General features: G+C 39.3%; 3 protein-coding genes across 6 annotated transcripts in view; 1 reads left to right on the forward strand and 2 right to left on the reverse strand.

Moving 5' to 3' along the window:
- LOC103710026 (nuclear-pore anchor) overlaps positions 1–2961 on the forward strand; it is a 63015-nt gene extending 60054 nt beyond the window's left edge. For all 4 annotated transcript variants that reach the window (XM_008795598.4, XM_008795599.4, XM_008795600.4 and 1 more), the window contains 3 exons: positions 964–1144; positions 1225–2462; positions 2600–2961. In XM_008795598.4, coding sequence (XP_008793820.2) covers positions 964–1144; positions 1225–2462; positions 2600–2677 — 1497 coding nt within the window. In that variant the 3' untranslated portion in view covers positions 2678–2961. The remainder of the gene's footprint in view (positions 1–963; positions 1145–1224; positions 2463–2599) is intronic.
- Positions 2962–4103: 1142 nt separating this feature from the next.
- LOC120103657 (succinate dehydrogenase subunit 7, mitochondrial-like) lies at positions 4104–11604 on the reverse strand. Its single transcript, XM_039128133.1, has 4 exons — positions 11251–11604; positions 11093–11161; positions 10615–10717; positions 4104–4441 (listed from the first exon to the last, which is right to left on the reverse strand). Exons 1-4 carry the CDS (start codon positions 11305–11307, stop codon positions 4383–4385), a joined length of 288 nt encoding a protein of 95 aa, XP_038984061.1. The 5' UTR covers positions 11308–11604; the 3' UTR covers positions 4104–4382.
- An 854-nt stretch (positions 11605–12458) lies between these two features.
- LOC120111327 (mitogen-activated protein kinase kinase kinase NPK1-like) lies at positions 12459–20028 on the reverse strand. The gene is made up of 17 exons (XM_039128132.1): positions 19632–20028; positions 19480–19521; positions 19269–19334; positions 19067–19177; positions 18915–18995; positions 18740–18817; positions 17184–17266; positions 15963–16044; positions 15736–15836; positions 14782–14821; positions 14578–14637; positions 14440–14489; positions 14179–14326; positions 13729–13947; positions 13208–13548; positions 12958–13028; positions 12459–12875 (listed from the first exon to the last, which is right to left on the reverse strand). Exons 1-17 carry the CDS (start codon positions 19953–19955, stop codon positions 12772–12774), a joined length of 2001 nt encoding a protein of 666 aa, XP_038984060.1. The 5' UTR covers positions 19956–20028; the 3' UTR covers positions 12459–12771.
- Positions 20029–20601: the final 573 nt, after the last annotated feature.

Consider the following 20601-nt stretch of genomic DNA (forward strand, 5'->3'; position numbering starts at 1 on the left):
CGGACCACCTTTCTAAAGGAAACTGTTGGTATCTTTAATAAGTGAATTTGAATTATAGAATGGAGCTGGGCGTCTTCCATCTGTGTATTTCAATGTGCCAGCTGCTTCTTGTTTGTGCGGTGGTGGCTGCAAGATCAGCAAGCATAAATGGAAGTTATGGTCCTTAGAGCAAAGAGAGAAGCTGGGAAGGAGTGAAATAAATGAGGAAGCAACAATCATGGATCAATGTTGCTGGCTACTGGAGTTTGTTAGGTTCATATGTGGTCTGGTGATAATGACATCATCACAATCTATGTGGAGGATCAACTCTGTTTCTGTAAAAATTTTACATCTAAGAATTTGTTTATTAAAACTATCTTTTTTCCTATTGAATAAGGTTGGGTTTCAGGTTGGTCGTTGGGTTGCCAATAGCCTAGCAAAAATGTTAGTAGGTCAAACTTTCATTCGTGGAGCTTGTTATACTGCCAGTCCAATTAGTTTTTGATGGCTTATGAGCCCTACTGCACCCCAAGAACTACTACAAATTGGAAAGTGCTTGGAATAGCTCTTATATTTGCAATGACACCAACTATAATTGTATTAAAATGTCATTGGATGCCTTTCTTGCCAACATAACATGGTAAAGGAACCAGTATTCACGAAACCATCCAGTTTGCACCTCTCATGCTTTTATAGAATGAGAAACCATGTGTTCATATGTATGTTTTCTTTCTGGAGGAAGTCCACATATGGTTGTGCATTCTTACCTTCTTGGATTTATTTTCTCCTCTTACTTGCAAATGTTCCAGTTCTTGTTTTGCAATGGAATTTTCAAGGCTAGATTTCATTCTTTTTCCATATATAACAGCACATTCTTTTTCCTTTTTTTTCCTTTTTGGGGGTGGGGGTGTTGCACATTTCTTTTTGGTTGTGTTTGTATCCTTATTGGATTTATATTTTTGTTTTCTTTGCGATTGTGTGCAGGGAACTGGACTAACTGATACTCAACTTCCTCCTGGGTTTAGCTTGGATGAAGAAACTCATAAATACTTCTTTTCCACTTCTAACTTGGGAGAAGCAGTGAATTCCCTTTTAAATGATGGTCAGGGAAGTCATCCCCTCACTTCAGACACATCAACTGTGGATACATCCATGGCCGCTCCAGGTTCTGTTCAGTGTGATTCACATTGGTGTGTTTTCAAGAAGCTTCACAATTATAAGTTGTCTTTTTTATGCTTTCTACAGGTCGGCAGGTTCCCTCTCAGCAGGCGAGACTTTCTACTACACCTCATGTGAAAACAACACAGGAAAAAGAGAAAGGGTCCGCTGTGGTCAAACCAGTTAGTGAAGCCCGTAAGGGAGGGAGGCGGCTTGTACGTCCTCGTCTTGAGAGGCCTGAAGAACCTCAAGTTGACATAGAAATGTCAGGAATGGAAGGGTCTACTGCAGCAGAAGAGGGAAAAGTTGGTACATCTCATGAACCAGAACTTTTAGGTGACATTTCTTCGCGACATCCATCTTCTGCTCGCAAACGCCTGGCTTCATCATCAGCACCAGAGCTAAGAGAAGAGTCTGTTTCACAAGAAGAGACCGGACCTGATGTTGCACCTCCATTGAAGAAATCCAAGGACTCTGATGTCCAAGAGGCCTATGAAGGAAAAACCATCGCATCATCTTCTGAGAATCCTGACACAGCACCACAGTCATCTGTTCCATCTGTTGATATTTCTGATACACAACCACCTGTGGAAGATACGGAATCTGATCAAGCTCCAGCCTTGTCAGGCGAGGATATTGTGGACACGGCGAAGGATGATGCTGCAACAAATGAAGAAATAGAGGAACATCAAAAGCTATCAATGGATGGTGCAAATCAAGAAGATGACATTCAGTATGAAGGGGATGCAATTGCAGAAGAGGTTGCTGATAAGTCTAGAGCACCATTGGATTTGCTTGATGAATGCTTAAAGAATGAAGATGGAAGAGAAATATTGCAGTCTTTAGCTGCAGATGGTGAAGAAGAGAGGGAAGAGGGGGAATTGTTGCCTGATGAACCAGAACAGCAACAAGAGGACGGTACATCGGTAGAATGCCAGCATGAGTCTGCGCCTGGTGATGGAGATCGGACTGGGGATGAAACTGGGGAGCTTGTTGAGGCTGCCTCACCTGAAGTTGTGAGTGAAAGTGTTGATGCTATGGAAGAGGTTGCTGAAGGCAATGATAACAGTGATCATGGTGCTCCTGATACTGTGCAGAGTCCACAGACATCTGCAGGCATATCTGAGGTTCCACCAAGCACTCCTCCACAAAGTGCAGTCTCGGAACAGCAGAGTGCCAGCACTGTTGCGGATACAGAAGAATCACGGGGCCACAGAACAATAACCATATCTGAGAGAGCTAGACAGAATGCCATTTTGAGACAACAAGCCAGAATGACAGCTCAGCCACCCTCAAGAAGAGGCAGAGCTGCTGGGAGTTACAGGGTACATGGTCATCTTTCCCTTGATCTGTGCATCAGTTCAAAGTTACCATTTTTCTTATTGCTTTATCACAGATGACGACTGATTATTGGGATTTCTTCATTCACGAGTTTATAACATATAATATTATGCTTTTACAGAGAGATGGCAACCGGGGGGGATCACGAGGTGGCCGAGGGGGACGTGGGTCAGCATTTGGTGATAGAGAACAAGTTTGATTGATGGGCAAATAATAAGCCCTTAGACGTTTCATTTATATTTCCTGCACTTGTAAATTTGGCTTCAGACATGCCTGGGTTTGGCGGAGCCGTGCTTTAATTTATAAGTTGCTAAGATGAATGTTGCCGTCCATATGTATTGCTCTTGATTCTGCTTCTTTGAAGCACTTTGTCATAATCTTGGTTCAATGTTTAATGTCATGCCTAGTAAATTTTACCGAACCATAACCCTAGCATGTCATTAGATTCAATGCTCACTGGAGAAAACTTGATGTTCAAAACTAGCATTGATGTCAGCGTCAATTGTGCTCTGTAGCGTCTTGAAGCTTTTGTAATTTCAGGGTTCAAGAGGTGGCTCAAGATTGCGTGAGATAGGATTTGAGTGATCCCATCCTAGAATGTTGTGTTGCCTAATGATTACGTTGACTGCATCATGCTCCAGCCCTGATATGGCATGTTGTACTTTGAACCCGTAGTGTTTTTTTCTGCAGCAGGCCTTTCTGGAGATTTAAGAAGTACTACCAAAGTTCCTCATTATTTGTATATGAAGCGAGTAAGTTGTACAATTACATTGGTTTACTTATTTATATTATTCGTCTATTTCCATCTGCTGCTTACCACCCATCTTCTAGGGAGGGCGTAAACTTGCGTTGAATACAGAAAATATGAGTAGTGTATACATATACGGAATTTTTGTCTAAGCTTTTATATATATTTACGGAGGAGTGCTGGGTCTTTGCCTTTGATCTTGATCTCCAAGGCGAGGTGTGTAGCCAGATTTTGCATGGTTCAGTTGTAGGGGGAACGATGATCATCAATCATGATTTGATTTCAGATTTTTTGTATTTTTAATTATAATATCGTTCTCAGAAGATTTTCTGGAAATACATATTAAAAATCCCTGCTCCAGGCACAAACTTTGTTCCCTCAATACCCAGGCACAAAATTTAATGATTTCGCTTAGAATAATCACACCATACGTCATATAATTATTATAGTGCTGAAATGACTGCTACCACCCTGCGGCGGCAGAATCATGGCTTCAGCCTGCACGGATCATTTGAGAGAGAACATTTTGAAATTTAGAAAAAGAAAAATGCAGAATCCACCAAACGTTTAAAAGCTACACAGATCAACTGCCTAAAGTTCATAAGGCATGTTAACGTCGCCAGCATAAAATTTACTAGAAATTTCTATGCACATATCACAACCTAGGCCTAACAGTCCCTATTAAGAGTTGCCTCGACCACTGATTTGTTACATTTGGAGTACCTCGGAGATTTTTTGAAAAAATAGGATATCTAATAGCAAAAACCAAAGAATATATGGTCAAATGAATCTAAATGTAATGATCGGTGATGATATCTAAAACACTGTCTCACAGCCATTCATCTCATAGTAGACACACATTCTTTCAGGAGTGTTCAGTGCCTACTGAAGCGCAACTTATGAGCAAGTGATCAGAAAACTTATTTGACAATCTCGGAAACTAGATCCTCAATTTACAACATTCGATCTTTTGTCCAAATAAAAACTGACTGCAATATGAAAAATACAACCATTTTGAATACCATTGTTTGCCAAGTATGGCTGATGTTTTAAAATGATTTCCGGTGCTGTCCGACAAAGCAATGCTAAAGGCAGTCTGAAAAAAGCACATGACATGAAGGGAAAACCATTCTTTTATTAGGCAAACTTGATATTATTAGGGCTGGCTTTGCTCCCCTCTTGTTGCCGCCACAGCATATATCTCATAGCTGCACGCTGAAACCAGGAAACAAAATGATTGTCTCTTCTGAGCACTTGTGAATGCAGTTATCAGAACAAGAACATGATATTTATCAATTTTCTACCCTTAAATTTTGTGAAATTGGTCAAACTGTTATTTTAAGACTCTAATGTATATTTGGTGATGACACATGACAGCTTTTGGTTATTGCAATGATTATACATTTCATATGAATCAGAACAATGATACAGATTATGGTAGTCCCCCAGAAAGTGCTAATAAAGGCCAACATATGCTTTCCCTAAGATATTAGGAATGGAACATATAAGAAACCCATGCTCACAGAGACAAAATATCTAAAATATATTTCTTCAACAGTGATCCAGACAACCATCATCTTATGACTCTTGTAAAATATTGAATCACTGTCATATGGCTGGTATAAGCAGTAGATGATACAGTCAATATCCTTCGATGCAGAAATGCCTAACTACAGCTTTGGATTTGAATTACGATGACATGGCAGACCATTAACACATAGCAGCAGCAATCCTATAGAGATCTGAAATGAGTTGGGAAAAAATGCACAATCAGTCACAGCACTGGACACGTGATTTCCTATTCAAGTAAAGGTTTCTTATATACCTAAATGTGTTTGCCCTGAAAAACTGTAACATCACAAATAAAGGAAACCTTGGACTTGGTATGTTGGTATTTTAAGAATCTTATTTGAGGAGAATCTGCAAGTTTTTGAGACAAATCCAAGTTATGATTTCAATCTGAATTAGTGTGACTTCTGAGGTAATCAGCTTGTCCCTAAGAACACACACACACACACACACATGCACACATGTATATATATATGTATATAATGTGTTGATACCATTGTTTGATTAGGATCATTGTTATATTTAACCAATGGAATGATGGGAATCAGAGTTCAGCTAAAACCAAGCAAATGGCAAGCAGGGTTTCTCCTTGTCAGACTTCGGCCACAGCAATATTGAAAGTCTCTCCTCCACCAAGCTACTGATCAGATGTTGCAATCCAATGCTTTCCAAGGAAAAACAACGTTTCTAGTGAATACTACACTCTCCAAGTTCTCACCTTTAAGGCCTGATTGACAAATGTGTGAACCAATGTTTAAAAAGGTTATACGCCTAAGGTGTTCAAACTCTCAACAGGCTAAACCATGGACCTGCTAAAGGCATATAGCATTGAACCACATAGATTTAAAAAAAAAAAAATTAAAAAAGAAGAATTTTAAGAAATTATGCGATAACAGACGAGCATGTTAGTGCTGTCTTTGACTCTATAGTCTATCCAGATGCAGAGACAGGATTTTGAATTTTTTGGGGGGTTGGGGAGGGGGGATCATGATTACTTAACATATGACATAGAAAAATAATCTCCCAAACCTAGTTCATTTTCTTCATGAATTAAAAATTTAAAGATCTAAACTAAAAAATCTATACCAGTGAAACTTTTTGACATTATTTAGAGATATTTAGGGAAAAAATTTCAACTTTTATTCACAAAATTTTCAATTCTACCTATCATTTGATCATCAATGTGAATAAAGTTAAACTAATCGAAGAAGATAATCACCAGCTTAATATCAACCAAAATATAGATGTATATAGCATGGTACTAAAGGATGGTTTGTCATGTATTATTAATGATTAGGCACTCATCTTTTTATTAATAGTTCAAATATCGAAAAACTGTTAAGTCCAAGAAAAAGTTGTACAAAAACTAACGTCATTTGAAATTTTTTAATAGAATCTCCTGATTTAACATAAATTGCTAATAACTTACATTTTAATAGGCTTAGGATAATTATATGAGCCACTTTGAGAGATACAAACAAACAACCAATTAATAAAAAGAACCCCAATCATTTTAAAAAGCAAAACATGAAATACTAGCAATTAATAAATCTAACTAAACGAATATTGTGTCTCAAGTCACTAATAAGCAAGGTGCATGAGTTAAATACCATAGATAAACATATTATGCACAATATTATACTATGACTAAGCAAAAAAATCTTGTTTACCAAACTAAATCATGAGAGAGGATGGAAGAGGGGTGAGCCTAGACAAGTGGCCCATGGTCAACTAGAAAGATGAAAAAGAGTCAGAGAGCTGGTCCTTGGTGATAGGATGGGATAACAAGAGGACATTGGAGCTTGGCCAACGGGCAATAGACGCACATATGAGAGAGAGATCTCGCATTAAGGGAGTTTGAAGAGGCTAGAGGTGCAAGGTGTGTGAGTGCCAGCCATCTGAGAGTGAGCAGGCAAAGGGGGGGAGAGAGTCCTAGCCTAGGTTAGAGAGGAAGCACGGCATGCAAACCAGGATGGGGCAGCCTCCACATATACGAGAGTATCATATTTCTATTGTATTTACTTTCTTCTTCTTTTTTTGGATGGGAAGGCCTTGGGCCTAGATGAAGGGGGCCTGGGGATTTCGAATAAGAGAAGGATGGAACTAGCTAAGGGGTATACAAGGAGTTTTTCAAAGTGAGGGGGGCATGTGCCCCCTCGCCAGCCCTCCCTCGTCGATATGTTGGGTCTAGGCCGATCCAACCTATAACCTAATACGTCCCATTTCCTGACTCGATGACACAAATTTCAACCCAATCTAACCCGACTCTAATCCCTCTCCTCTTCTCTTTGAAGATCAAACAAAAAAGAGAGAATCATTGGATTCGGAGTCAGCACAACTGGGGGCACCGCGCTTTTAACTTCGAGGTCGAGGTCGGAGTGAAGAGGAGGTTGATGCAATTGAGGGTGTCGTGGACCACGGAGGTGACGACAAGACATGGCGGTAGAGGGCGATGAGGGTGTGGAGGAAGGCGACAAGGGGAGGGATACATTGGGGAGGCGACATGGCCGAACAAGAGGTCCTTGAGGCGGTTGAGGGCAAGGAGGCAACTAGATGGGATGACACAAGCAAAGACGAGCTTCAAGGAGCCCATGCCTATGTCCACGGTAGTAAGAAGGTGGAAGTGGGGCAGTGCTGTGACCTCTATGGGCGGAGGGGGTGGAGAAGAGGGCAGTGCAAAGAGTGAGTCTTACAACAAGGAGATGAGATGCCGCAAAGTTATTGTAATCTAGATATCTATTTGAGTTCTTGGGTAGTGTCAGTTTCTTGGGCAAGTCGGATCAGGTCCAATTTCGGGTTGCATCGGGTCGGGTTGGGACCTAACCCTACCTGTTGACAAGTCGGCCCCCTTTGTTTTCACCCTTGACTCCATTACAATCTTAAAACGGAAAAAACACTATAATAGAAATGCAAAAAGTCTAGCAGTTACAAGACAAATTATCTTACCATCTTAGGCTTGCCATCCGCATCCACATAAAACAACATTACATAAGAATTAAGGGATACAAAAATCCATCTCTTCCATTATAAGATCAATGAACACTTCGAATTGCATGCCATATCTGTATCCAATATGAATGATATACCAATCTCAGTGGATAAATTAAAATACATACTGGTTACTTATTTTAAACCTTTTAAACAAAATTAAAAACAGACTCTTTACACTTCACAAATAGCTTCAACATACTTAGCGGAAAGGTTTAAGGATGAAGGTTTTCTCTTTTTTTTCTTTTTCTAAGTGAATATTAACCTTTTCAAGGATGGATTTGATGGATGAATAATTCTAAATTTTGTGATTTTGATGTTAACCTATAGTGTACAAAGTCATTAAAGGCACAAGGCGTAAAGCAAGGCGCGTAGTAAGGTATACAAGTATATATATACACACAAATATACCTATATGGATTTGTGCTTGCTTTGTGTTTTGTTTGTTCGTACCATTTTCATTAACAAATATGTTTAACACCACGAATTCATTTTATGTATATTTACTGCATATATATCTGTGCATACATGTAAGTAAGCAAAAACATACATATAAATATGGATGTATTCACATGTGTATACAATATATGAAAGTGTATATATGTAACTATATGCATGCATGCATATAATGAAATCATGATGTTATTTGATAATATAGATAAGACAAACATACACAACACGTAAATCCATATACAAACACAATAAATAATTTCAGCTATACCCATAAATGGTCAAAAAAATGCAAATACAAACACATAAGAGACCAATACAAACCATCATCAGGAAAAACAGTCGACAGGCACAACTCACCAGCAATCATCATAGTTACATACACACATAGACAACCACAAAAAAGGCATGCCATTTTGTGGGGTTGGTGCTTCATTGAAACGCACATTTTGTGCACCCAAGTGAAGTCGCCTTGATTTGAGGAAGAAGAGGTGCCAGCGCTGCACCTAAGCATGCCTTTGACAGCAGTGATATAGCACACACTAGGTATAGTGAATTTGAAAATGACTAAATAATGGAGTTTCTGAAATCTATATAGCCTTGTCGATGAGCCCCAAGAGATTTTGAGAGGGCCTTGTCTTGTGTAGCTGGCTGTGTTACCTCATCACTTCAATTTTTAAGAGTTCCTACTTCCTAGAGTGTCCACTTTTGGACACCCAGACAACACATGGCACAACACTCTATGGCACTCCAAAAATGTACTGCCCTGTTTATGTCGACTGGAAGTGTCTTCACTTGGCCCCTTTTCTTTAAGTGCTCTACTAAAAAACATTTTATTGCAATGGATTGCACTTGAATTTTCAACTATAATGCCATGAATAGTTGATAGTCTTAAGTGTGCAAACTCTTCTAGTGAAGTGTCACATTTAAGTTTCACTTAATTAGAAATGCTAATAACTAGTCAACTTGCGCTTATTGTTTAGAAAAAGGTTGTAGCTACAAAGATGACAATTTTGAGCCCCCATTGGCATGCCAATAATTCATGACCTTGGCAGCCTAAAGTGGCATCCAAATCTATGGCAAGCTGGCCTATGTATTTAAGAGGGGTCAGGAGTTCTGTTCAGCTTTCTTCTTACTCCAATTTTACTTTTTTTTTTTTTAAGCATTGGAAAGTCTCAAACTTTTTAAAGATTAATCCCTAGTCAATAGATAAAGGGATAGACGAATAGAGATGACAGGAAAGAAAGGAAAAAAGCTGGGGCAAGTCTATACCATAATTGGGCGGACTGGTCCCCATTGTGTACAACAAAATAACTTTGAAATCACTTCGGACCTCCTTGAATCCCAATCCTGGTCCCTCGTCCCCCACATCATGGAATGGATGCTACACATGGCCCTCGCACACCCCAATCTCTAAGTGAAGGTTTTTTTTCGAGAAAAAGTCAATAAGTCAAGAGATTGAGTTGCAATAAAACAACTAACAACTCTCCCATCCCATGTAAAACTTAATTATCACTAGACTCCAACACTTGAAAGGCATAGTAGACTTTTCTAAATAAAAAGAAAAGATCAGCTAATTAATTAGATGACTTCAAATCTAGAGACTTGAAAGTTCTCCAAACTTTCACAAACTTGATGACCCAATCCTAACTATTTTACCCTTGCCCTCTCTGTCAAATTTCTCTCTTGACCACCCCCAGCACTCCTCACTTCCTTGACTCACATCAGTCAGCTTCTGGACACCCAAAGCATTAAACTTGCTTGTCACTGCCAAAGTTCATCAAGCTTTGTTAAAAGCTTAAAGATATCCCTCTATTATCAATATATATTTCTCCAATTAAGTAACACGAACCTCCATAAAATAGGAAGCAAGCCCATCCATTTGTCCTTTAATTTGGACCCATGATATCTAGTTATCTTATCTGGTACCAAGTATCAGCATGTTCCTAATACTCACCAGCAAAGATACATTAAGAACAGTAAAGAACATGTTATCCATCTAAATTATTTACAAGATGTATGCATTTCCACTAGCGTTGAATGAGTTGAAAAGAAGTTATTCTTCGCAGTTCGCACGAACTGCTCTAAAAAAAACTTATGCACATGCAAGTGCATGCATGCACAGACACAAGAAAAAGACAAAAACAAATAACATCACTCATGTGTCCATAAGTAAATAGCGTGGACAATTTGGTAGAAGCATTATCTGTTTCCACAATCAATATAGAATCACCGAACAGAACACATTAGACAGCAAAGCAAGTTTCTGCTAGCATAACGAACACATGCATTTTGGATGACAAAATTGTATTTCATAGTAAGAATTGCAATTAAGTCAAAGATTAACAACAAAATCAATCATGTTTGCTGATAAATCATACCAGCAACGACAATCACGGTAAGGACGTCCCCAATTTTCGATACACGCTTCACAGTATTCTTGTACGATTTGAACTTCTTTAGCGCGGGATCTTCTTCCAGGAGCTGCGGTATCATCCATTACACAACAAGAATTATGAGATGAGCAAGCAAGCACAAGAATAAGATGATCGCATGATCATGGAGAAGGATAACAAAAAAATTTAATCGACTGTTGCCCAAAATTGATCAAAGCTCAAAAGTTACAACGATCACATCATCGTTAGCGCCCACCAAGAGGAAACTCATCAAACCAACATTCTGATCTTCTTTCCCCTCATCCCAAAGTAATCGTTAACCCCCCAATCATGAGCCACAAGAAAGCGATGATTGCGATCTACAAATCTTACAGTTAACAAGACCGAAACCCTAACCACCAAATTTTTGCTAACTTCAGCAGGATGATAAATAATAGAAGACAAGAAGGGGACGAAGGCTCACCGCCTTCTCGCGAGCTCCGAGCTCGATGTGGTATCCCCGGTGCGGTAGATGGAGCGCTGGCTCCGCCTTCTGCAGCAAGAAAGGGATCGGGGATGAGAGAGATGGGATCGATCCGAAAGAATAAAATAGAGAAAAGATGTCGTGGGGAGAGTAGAGACCTGGGAGTGGAAGCGTAAGCCTGAGAAGAGGGAGGACTTGGAGAGAGAGCCGGCCATTGCGACGCCGCGCAGCTCCGGACCTCGATGGGCTGCTTCACGGGAAGGTGCTAAAAGCGCAGGGAAGATGGGGGAAAAAATAAGAGCCCTGAGGCTTCGCCACCCAATTTAAGAGCAAGCTCGCCCCGACCTGGCTCTAGTAGGGAGAAATGGTGCATGTGCCACGTGTTCCGTAGCCTCGAACCAGCGAAGAAGACCCAACCTGAAGGCCTGTGGCTAATAACTGGTTGCGGTCCCGTTTGTGCCACGTCCCGCCTTCTACCCTGCCTCACCTTGCCTTCTCCATCTTTGGTGCTAGTATTTTAATAGCTCGGTGTATATATAATACGGGACGTGTGGTGCTATAAATCTATCTGAATTCGTTCTTTTTCCTAGAGGGAGGCAAAGCCACCGCAAAATTGTAGACTCAACAAAGGAAGATACCAAAAGACAAACAAGGAATCATCCATATGTCATCTTGATTCCTTCTCTTAAAATGTGGGTGGTGTGCATGGAAGCTTTGATGCACTTGATATCCATGAGATATTGATGCCTGCTACTATCTTTTACATCGATCCAAGTTGAGGAGTCACCTTACAGACATACAGTAATTACATTATAATGGTGTGGACTGCAAGCTGTTCCAGCGCAGAATCCAGCCTCAAAATAGTCTCGGATGACAAAGCTTGCTCCAGCGCAGCCTTCATGAACAACTCCAACAAAGTAGACCTCTCAACCAAGAAATGGCTACAGAGAGGAAACACCATCAGGCAAATTTAACGCACCCCAATGTCCAGGCTGAGAAGAAGGCAACAAAGACCGTGTGGGATCGCAAGAGTTGCTACGGAACTCCTCAGCTAGAGAATTCATTCACCTCAAACGCTGAATCACATCAGATCAAAATGTTTGGAAGGGTTGCTCAGCTTTTTTAGCTAAAACACTTCGAGACCAGTTTATAAGCAGAGGGGTACCACCATTAAGCTAATTTTGTTTTCAATATTACCTTAATTTTTGTTTTCTTTTGCAATAAATTTCTAATATATTTATTTTATAGAACGTTTTACAGTCTTTTTTTTTTTTAAAAAAAAAGGGAGAAAAATCAGTCTCCATTTAGAACCCGTAACAAGCATCTCAGATGGCATTAGCATAAGCCAAACATGATACAACATCAATTTGCTAACATGCCGATTGCTTTGCAAAACAAACATAACATCATCCTTCCTTGTATCACATTTGGGGATCGACAGATCAACATGATGTTGTTTTTTTTTTTTTTTGTTTTGGTCATGCTCAAACCAGCAAAAACCGCTAGCCGTCAGGGCTATTATATCTTGCTTCCACGTACCAAGGGTGGCAGGTCATATTAGTAGGACCAATCAATGATGAAAACCTTTTTGCATTTGCCACCATGTGTTTTATATTGATCGATGACCAGATGAGCAGCAGAGAGTAGGATTAGCTAAAAGGGTCAGTAGGTTTGTACACTTATTTGGCCGGAGATGTGGGTGGCAAGCGGTCTCTCTTTTGATTTAGGCCTCTGTCCTTCGGAGATATCTTCCCAACAAGACCTGCTGCCTGGCGCATCACCTCTGCAAGCAGAGCCATTGATGAAATAAGAAGAAGATAAGTAATGCAAATACCAAGATTGGCTTGTGAAGCTTAAATAATTACCTCTTTCCCTCTCAAGCTCCTGATCCAACTCTTCTTTCCACTTCCTCCGTCTCTCGGAAAAGCTTGCATTGCTGTTCCCAAAACGTTATTGCAGATCAGATGAGAAAGAAAAACAATATGTACATGCTAGGGGAAAAGGAAAGGTGAAAGATTTTCTCCAATATATTACAATGACCTAAAGGGCCAGTCAAACATAAATATCCTTGCTTCCCTTATAGTTCACATTGGAATATAAGATTGTTTAACAAACCTTAGGCTGGTTGGTTCTTGGTGAGCATCTTGAAGAAGACCTACCCCCCGCTCGTTAAGCTGAGGAGAAGGGATTTCTCTCGGAATCTGATTATTCTCCTCGCCGCTGCTTGAGACTCGCCTACTGCAGTTCCCAGGGGTAATTTTCTTCATGGTATCAGCCCATGGGGAAGATGCCCCATATATTACTTTGTTGGGTGATGACTTGCTTTTGGGTGGTAATCTTGAATTATTTTTGATGTTTTCCTTGCATGTACTCCCAACTCCTTGAGAATTTGCAGCGTTCAAGGTGTTGTAGAACTCTTCATATAAAGGGTCCTGCAGCTTCTTCAGATCAAGGGCCTGAGATGGATGGAAGTTCAATTACATGTCAGTTGCAAGTTATACATAACCAAAGCACATTATTTTAAGTATATGAGAAGGCTTTGATAATAAAACTGCTTGCTAGTCTTTGTTCATATGCATTATATGGATAAATCAAATAATAAGTCATTTTTAAGCACAAGAACTGTTAATACAAACCTTCTCATCCAGGAAAGCCTTAATTTTTGTCTCTGTGACTTCATCATCTTCACATACTTGCTCACAAGGGAACGTAAAACCATTTTCCCCTTCCTGACCACCACCAGAAGCACCATTAGTCGGCATGCCCAAGTCGTCTGAGTGCATGATTCGTTGTTCTGGACTGAAGTCAAACTTGCACGGCCAGTCATCAAATGGCTCCGACATTGGATTAAAGCTCTGAAATCAATAAATGAGTGCAGATTTGTCACTTAACTTCAGCAAGCAGTATAATGTACATTAATGCAATCTCTCTTCTTTCTTTTTTTTTTTTCTTTTTTTTTTTGTGTGTGTGCTGAAAGCAGGTGCTTCATACAATGTGTGTACGAATACACCCAATAAGGTCAAAATTAATGCAATCTCTTTTAAGATGGTATAAGTAAGTTACTCATAGAGAAATGAAAATCTTACCGATCCAACCACTGGAAAATCATCTCCATCATCAAACCGGCACATCTCATCATCAGTACTTGCCTTCCAGCTAGGTCTTACTGTTGAGGCCTTCTCAGGATTCATGGTGGAGCCACTGCCACATGCATGCTTCACATTGTTCAAGCCTCTGCACATAATACAAGGTGTCAGATTAAGAATGTAGCAGAAGAGCTTTCTCAAGTCACCAATGCATAACAGAGACAATTTAAAAAATACAAATATCATGAAAATATTCCTCACAAGCTATCCATCTGCACTTTCGATGATGGAACCACAGTTTTGGAGGGTTCCTGCCATGAGACCGTTATCAGGGAGAGGAATACTTATATATGAACCGAATGATGAAAAACATAACCAATTTGTAGTGGGTAGGCTGACCTTAACTGAAGAATGATATAATGGATGCGGATCATGAAATTCCCCTGTAACAAAGGGATGCTGCACAGAAAATTTCAAGGAATAATACAAGATATGAGTTGAACTTTCCACCATAATGGAGATATCTGGTCATCAGGATGATGATTAAATATCATTAATCAATTCTTCCATGATCTGTTAATTTGAAACAAAAGTCGGTATTACCTGCAGCAAATCAGAAGCACTCGGCCTCAAGTTTGGTTCCCTGGAAACAATGCAATGCCTGTCCTCAGACTTCAGAGACAGCATAAGAAAAATAAAGTATAACCCAAAAGGCAGCATATTGAACTTTGAGCTTTTGAGCTTTTTAAATAGCAATTTCAGAAATATTCATTGAACTTTGTCAATAACAAATTGCAGGAGGAAAAAGCAGCAGCAGTTATCAGGTCAGCATATTAAAGGAGGTCCATAAGGTGCAGGATATATCAGGTTTAGGGCACAAAGCTGATCTGGAACAGTCTCCATTATACTCAAACTTCACAGTGAGCACAGGTGCTCACCACCTGATATGGTCAGTTGGGACTGGGTAAATGAGAGAGATGGAACACAATACAGACCCTTCAGAAATATCAAGCACCTACATTTGTATGTATAATCCATTGAGTTATTAGTCTTCAAACATTCAAAATAGGCCCTCCGTAATCCCTATGATATTGACTTTGTGACAACTGCTGGCTTGGGTTCGTGTGAAAGCTGGATGGAAATGGCTTTGACTATAACCAAATTTATGGTGAAAATGGATAACTACCATCAGCTTGGGTCACTCACAATCTAAGAAGAGACGGATGGAAAACAATTTTCTCTAAACATGTCTAATGGAAAAAAAAAATTTAACAACAATAGTAGCTAGGTCTGGACGTATGTATATCAGGATATTAGCCATTAGACTGGATTCCGGGTGCAAGCTTTCCCGGTCACAGGACATAATCAATGAGGAGAATGAGTATATATCCACTTGAACATTATTTAATAAGAGTTGACAATAGTTATTTACAACTACTACAATATTTCTAGCAGTGCTTGTCAAAAGTGAACTAACCGCCTATGTGACATGCCTACCATCAGATAGGCACACTTTGGCATAAACAAACCAAATAAAAAAGAAACAGCAGTACATACTCTTGTAAGCATTTCAAAAGAAAATCCTTGGCCTCTAAAGAAAGATGCTCTGGAATTGGTGGGTGTGACTTTGTTGTGCCAACATGAAATAAAGCTGCAACCTGAACAAAATTTGAACGTTTGGCAACTGAATATTTATTTATAAATTTATTGCAGACCTGATAAAATTCTACAGAGGAGGGAGAGGAGAGGGGGTGAGAGGGGGAGAAAGAGAGAGAGATATTAACCTCCTGGTATTGCTGGCTCCAAGGAGGCTTGCCAGTGGCCATCTCAATAATGGTACAACCAACACTCCAAATGTCAGCAGAGCTGGAAGAATTTACACAGAATTGCACCAAAATAAGTTACAGAAGCAGGAAGGCTGTCCATAAAACTGTGTGCATGATAAAGCAATCTATAATGATCAATAGCCAAAATGAAACTTAATGTGTCTGGAAGTACAAGATATGCTCAAAAAATCAGCAGAAATGGACTGTAATGGAAAGAAGGAAAAAATATCAAGAATTCTTGAGCTATAAACCAGGTGTGATATTTTATCAATATAAATCAGTATCCTTTATGTTTGACCTACATATTGAATCACAACATCATCGTAATATGATATGAGGGAAATAGACAGCTTCCATCTCCCTTATCAATGAAATTCTTCTCTTGGTGCAACAATTACAGATGCCTTAAAAAAAGTATAGCAAAAAAAAGAGGTAGGTTGCCCCCCCAATTATCTCAACTGACATTTTGGAATCGTACAAACTTTAGGATAGTGATATTCCCTAAAAAGAGGCAAGACCTTATTGCCTAAAGCCATGAAATTTTTTTGTAATGTTGAATCAAGCAAAAGGGAAGTATAACTACGTACTAGACATCTAAAGTTCCTCTAATAAACTTTAGGATAGCGTAAATGCACAGGAAAGTTCAACATCTCTTAGGCTGCATTGTCATAGCTTTTGAATTATGCAATAGAATTATTAGGGAATATCAACATCAAACAAATCTTCTTGCACTGCAAGAGGGATAATCTATGAGTAATGATCTCCTTTTTCTTGTTATCCCAGACAGGATCAATTTTCATTCTCAGATTGTAATCGAATAGAAACATTTACTGGGACAACTAAGGAACAATCATATAACCAATATGGAGTCACAACATACTTCTTCATGAAAAAAATCAGAAAACAAGATGGTTGAATGACATAGAAGCATAGAAAGTCCATTTGATGTCTTGTTCACTTTGCAGATATCTACGATTTCCCAGAAGCATGAAAAAATATTTCAAAAAATAAATGGAAATATAACCATCGATTAGTAAAGCAAGATGCCACAAATAAAATATAAATGATAGGCAGAAAATAAGTTGCAAGTTCAAAATCCAAGAGTACATCATTAAATAGAAAGAAAGAATATAATGTTCCAGAAATAGTTAAAAATACAGAAAGGATTTGGATGCTTACAAGCTATGCCCACTTTGAACAATCACTTCTGGTGCCATCCAATAAGGAGTACCTTTCATTGACTTGGCAGCAGTGATGGTTGCCTAACAAGTTCAAAGGCTTATATACTTATAAATGCTTCAAAAAAGAAAAGTATGAAAAGAACGAAACGGAAAAAAAATAAACAGTACATAAGTGGTAAAACATATTCCTTTTTTAAGCATTAAGTGCATTAATAGTAAATATCAGTAAAAGATGACAATGATTCAAAACATAACCCAGTTACACATTATTTGCTTCTGCACCATATGACCATTAGGCCCATCTCTATTAGAAGTTGACAGGAAAGGCTCATATGGACAGGGTGGCCATTATCCAAAAATAAACCCTCCTTGATTAAAAATTTGTATATTTTCATACAGCACCATCAAGAGACAGGAATACAAACAAAGGACGTTAACATATAAACCCCAATCAAAGTTTAAGAATACAAGGACATCCACTAAAATTAAACTTAGCAGTATTAAAGTTTCTGCACAACTCCACAACGAAATTGCAGATTCCAAAAAAAAAAAAAAACTGAGAATATGTTAATATTTAATTAGCATAGCAAACTTCCAGGAGGCTACTAAACCTCAAAAAAGAGCATTGCAAAGCTCCAGAGTTACAATATGTGCGTTCAGCAGGATTTGACTTTTCCAGTAGAATTGAGTGAATATACTGCAGAATAAAGCATCAGTCTGCCATTCAGCTTATTTATTATTATTGATTAGTTTTCATCCCATGAAAAAATAACTTTAACTTGTAAATTATATATGTCACCAACTACTGGATGTGACGCCCAAAAGCCATCATAAAGTTCCTACGCATTTGGGGAAAAGGTAAAAATAAGAAAGAATCTGCACTTTTTGGCTAAAGAAAGGTGTTTGCCTCCCCCCTCTTTTTCTTTTAAGGCTGTAATTGAGTTGTCAGAAGTAGCAAGAGCCTTATCCAATTTGGAGTTGATTAAGACCTAGATTCTGGGCCAATGGAGAACTGTTTCAGCCAGATACTACTTTGGCACAATTGCAACCGAGTATATCTAGCATAACTGTCAAATTAGTTCGAATTGCCTAGTCTAGAGCAAAATTGGGACAAACATAAATGTGATTCAACCCCCAGAATTTGTCAAGTAAAATAGTATGTCTGGCATAAATCTCACACGTGGGACCAATTCTGATAAACTTTGATCATGCTGGACCATATATGATGACAAATATTCATACATTATATGAGTCAATAGCACACAAAATTGATCAAGCTTCCAAGACTATGAATAGATTCTATATACTCTTATTTAGTGCCACATGAAAGGGTCAAATCCAACTATCTGGACGGCTCAAAAGTCAAAGGAGATCATCTGGAAAGTCAATGGTGATCAGTTGTGCTAGCAACTTGGATCGATATCTAAGAATTCACATCATTCCTAAGAAACAGGCTTGTGCATTGAACCTACCACAGTAAACTCCTCAGAAGTCAGTATGGTCTAGTAAATTATTAAAATAGGCAAAAAGGCAATACTTCTTTTGCTCCCATACCAGCTTAGCAACTTGCTTAGATGCCCCAAAGTCAGCAAGTTTAATGCACCCATTGTTATCAACAAGTATATTTGCACCCTGAAATTGGACAAAATCCAAACAATTTTCTATTTTCAGTGAGAATAATAAACAGAACAACAAAGCCACAAGGAACTATGTTGGGAAATGGGCATGCCTTTATGTCCCTATGTATGATTCCATTACGATGAAGATACTCAAGGCCCTGCAACAGCTGCTTTGTATACATTCTAATAACCTGTTTAAAAGAGGAAGTTACTGACATTCCACATATGACAATTGAAGTATGAACGAAAAACAGTCACTTACAGCTTCAGGAAAGGACCCAAATTTCCCAAGCAGTGATGAAATTGATCCACCTGGCACAAATTCCAAGAGAATATTTAAGGTCTCCTCCTCCCTAACAGTTCCCAAGTATCTCTGTTCAAGACCCCAGATAAAAATTTAGGTGAAATCAGCTAAGAGAACAGATAAAACATTTCATGAGAAAAAGGCGATCTGCTCCACTTACAACAATATTCCGGTGAGAAAGCTTCTTTAAAAGCTTAACTTCTTCCTCAAGCTCCCTTATATGAGCCTACACATTTATTTAAAGGATAGCATTACGAAAGCAAGTACAAACCAACACTTCTATATACGAAAGAACAACTTATGGTGTGATTCAAAAATTAAATAAATAAACAAAATCAAAATAGTAAAGAAACAAGGGAAACGATCCTAACTTGAGCTTTCTCCCTGGAAGCATTGTTCTTCCCGATCAAAACCTACAAACCAGAAACCAATCCACAGTCAGCAACCCGGATCAACAAAGATCAAATCTTTAACCCTAACCCCAACCCAAACCCAGAAAAAAGATTTAAAACAAAATGAAGACCTGTTTCACGGCGAGTAGCTCTCCAGAATCGAGATTCATACCCATGTACACCTGGCCAAAGGCACCGCAGCCAATGAGTTCGCCCTTCCTCCACCGGATGGGAGGGGCGCCGTCCTCGGCGGCGATCGGAGACCCCGGAGTTAAGGGTGGGGCCTTGTGGAGGAACCCTAGCCCTAAACCCAACCCAACTCTCGATTTTCTGAGACAAAAACCGATCTTTTCCACGATGCCACCGACCCCACCGCCACCATCGGCGGCCTCGTCGCCATTAGGGTTTGGTCGGAAGACCAGAGACCTGCGAACCGATCCGAAGATTTCTTGCATCGCGATCGCCCCGCTTTCTTGTTCTTCGCGTTAGGGCTCGTCGGCGCCCGCAGTGGTGCGGAGATTTCCGGCGTCGTACAGAACGAATGCCGTATAAAACTGGCACTCCAGTATCACTTTTTAAATTTTTTTATCTGACATGCCGAGAATGCCCTTATGGACCGTTACGTGTGATGAAAGTGGGGCCCTTTTCCTCCGGTCAGACGCCCGACATTTGTTTTGTTTTCCTTTTTTTCTCCCGGTTCAGATTTACCGTCAGCCTCCGACCTTGTGACAAGCTGGAGATCAGACGGGTCGGGTTAGACATGGACATCTGACCCAAAAAAAAAAAGGGACATCCTAGGATAGAACGTAATTGAGTGCTGTCTTCCTCACTACCCCACAACATATATATGTATATAGAGAGAGAGAGAGCTGTTTTTTTCCTATTCAGATGTGTTCCATTTCCCTGATTCTTGTTCAATGTACACTTTGAATTTTTGATTTGTTCAATAGAAGCAAAATTGGGTTATTGTAAAATTAATTAGGAGAAGCATATGGATATAAAGGTTTCTAAAATTCCCCCTTCTCTTTTTTTTAAAATCAAGGCGAGGGAAGGGGTATTATGAACAAGTATTACTGATCGAATAGTCAGCGAGACTTGATT

This window comes from Phoenix dactylifera, chromosome 7 (assembly GCF_009389715.1).
Source record: "Phoenix dactylifera cultivar Barhee BC4 chromosome 7, palm_55x_up_171113_PBpolish2nd_filt_p, whole genome shotgun sequence".
NCBI lineage: Eukaryota > Viridiplantae > Streptophyta > Magnoliopsida > Arecales > Arecaceae > Phoenix > Phoenix dactylifera.

Bases quoted from the DNA above. Each gene is read 5' to 3' on its own strand.
- LOC120111327 (XM_039128132.1), bottom strand. From the start codon at position 19,955: ATGCAAGAAATCTTCGGATCGGTTCGCAGGTCTCTGGTCTTCCGACCA. The intron at 19,522-19,631 runs GTCTTCATTTTG...TCTGGTTTGTAG, and splicing joins AGCTACTCGCCGTGAAACAG to GTTTTGATCGGGAAGAACAA. The intron at 13,029-13,207 runs GTTTGTTAAACA...TTTTGGGAACAG, and splicing joins CAAGAACCAACCAGCCTAAG to CAATGCAAGCTTTTCCGAGA.
- LOC120103657 (XM_039128133.1), bottom strand. From the start codon at position 11,307: ATGGCCGGCTCTCTCTCCAAGTCCTCCCTCTTCTCAGGCTTACGCTTC. The intron at 11,162-11,250 runs GTCTCTACTCTC...TTCTTGCTGCAG, and splicing joins GCTTACGCTTCCACTCCCAG to AAGGCGGAGCCAGCGCTCCA. The intron at 4,442-10,614 runs GTATGATTTATC...TCCTGGTTTCAG, and splicing joins TACCGTGATTGTCGTTGCTG to CGTGCAGCTATGAGATATAT.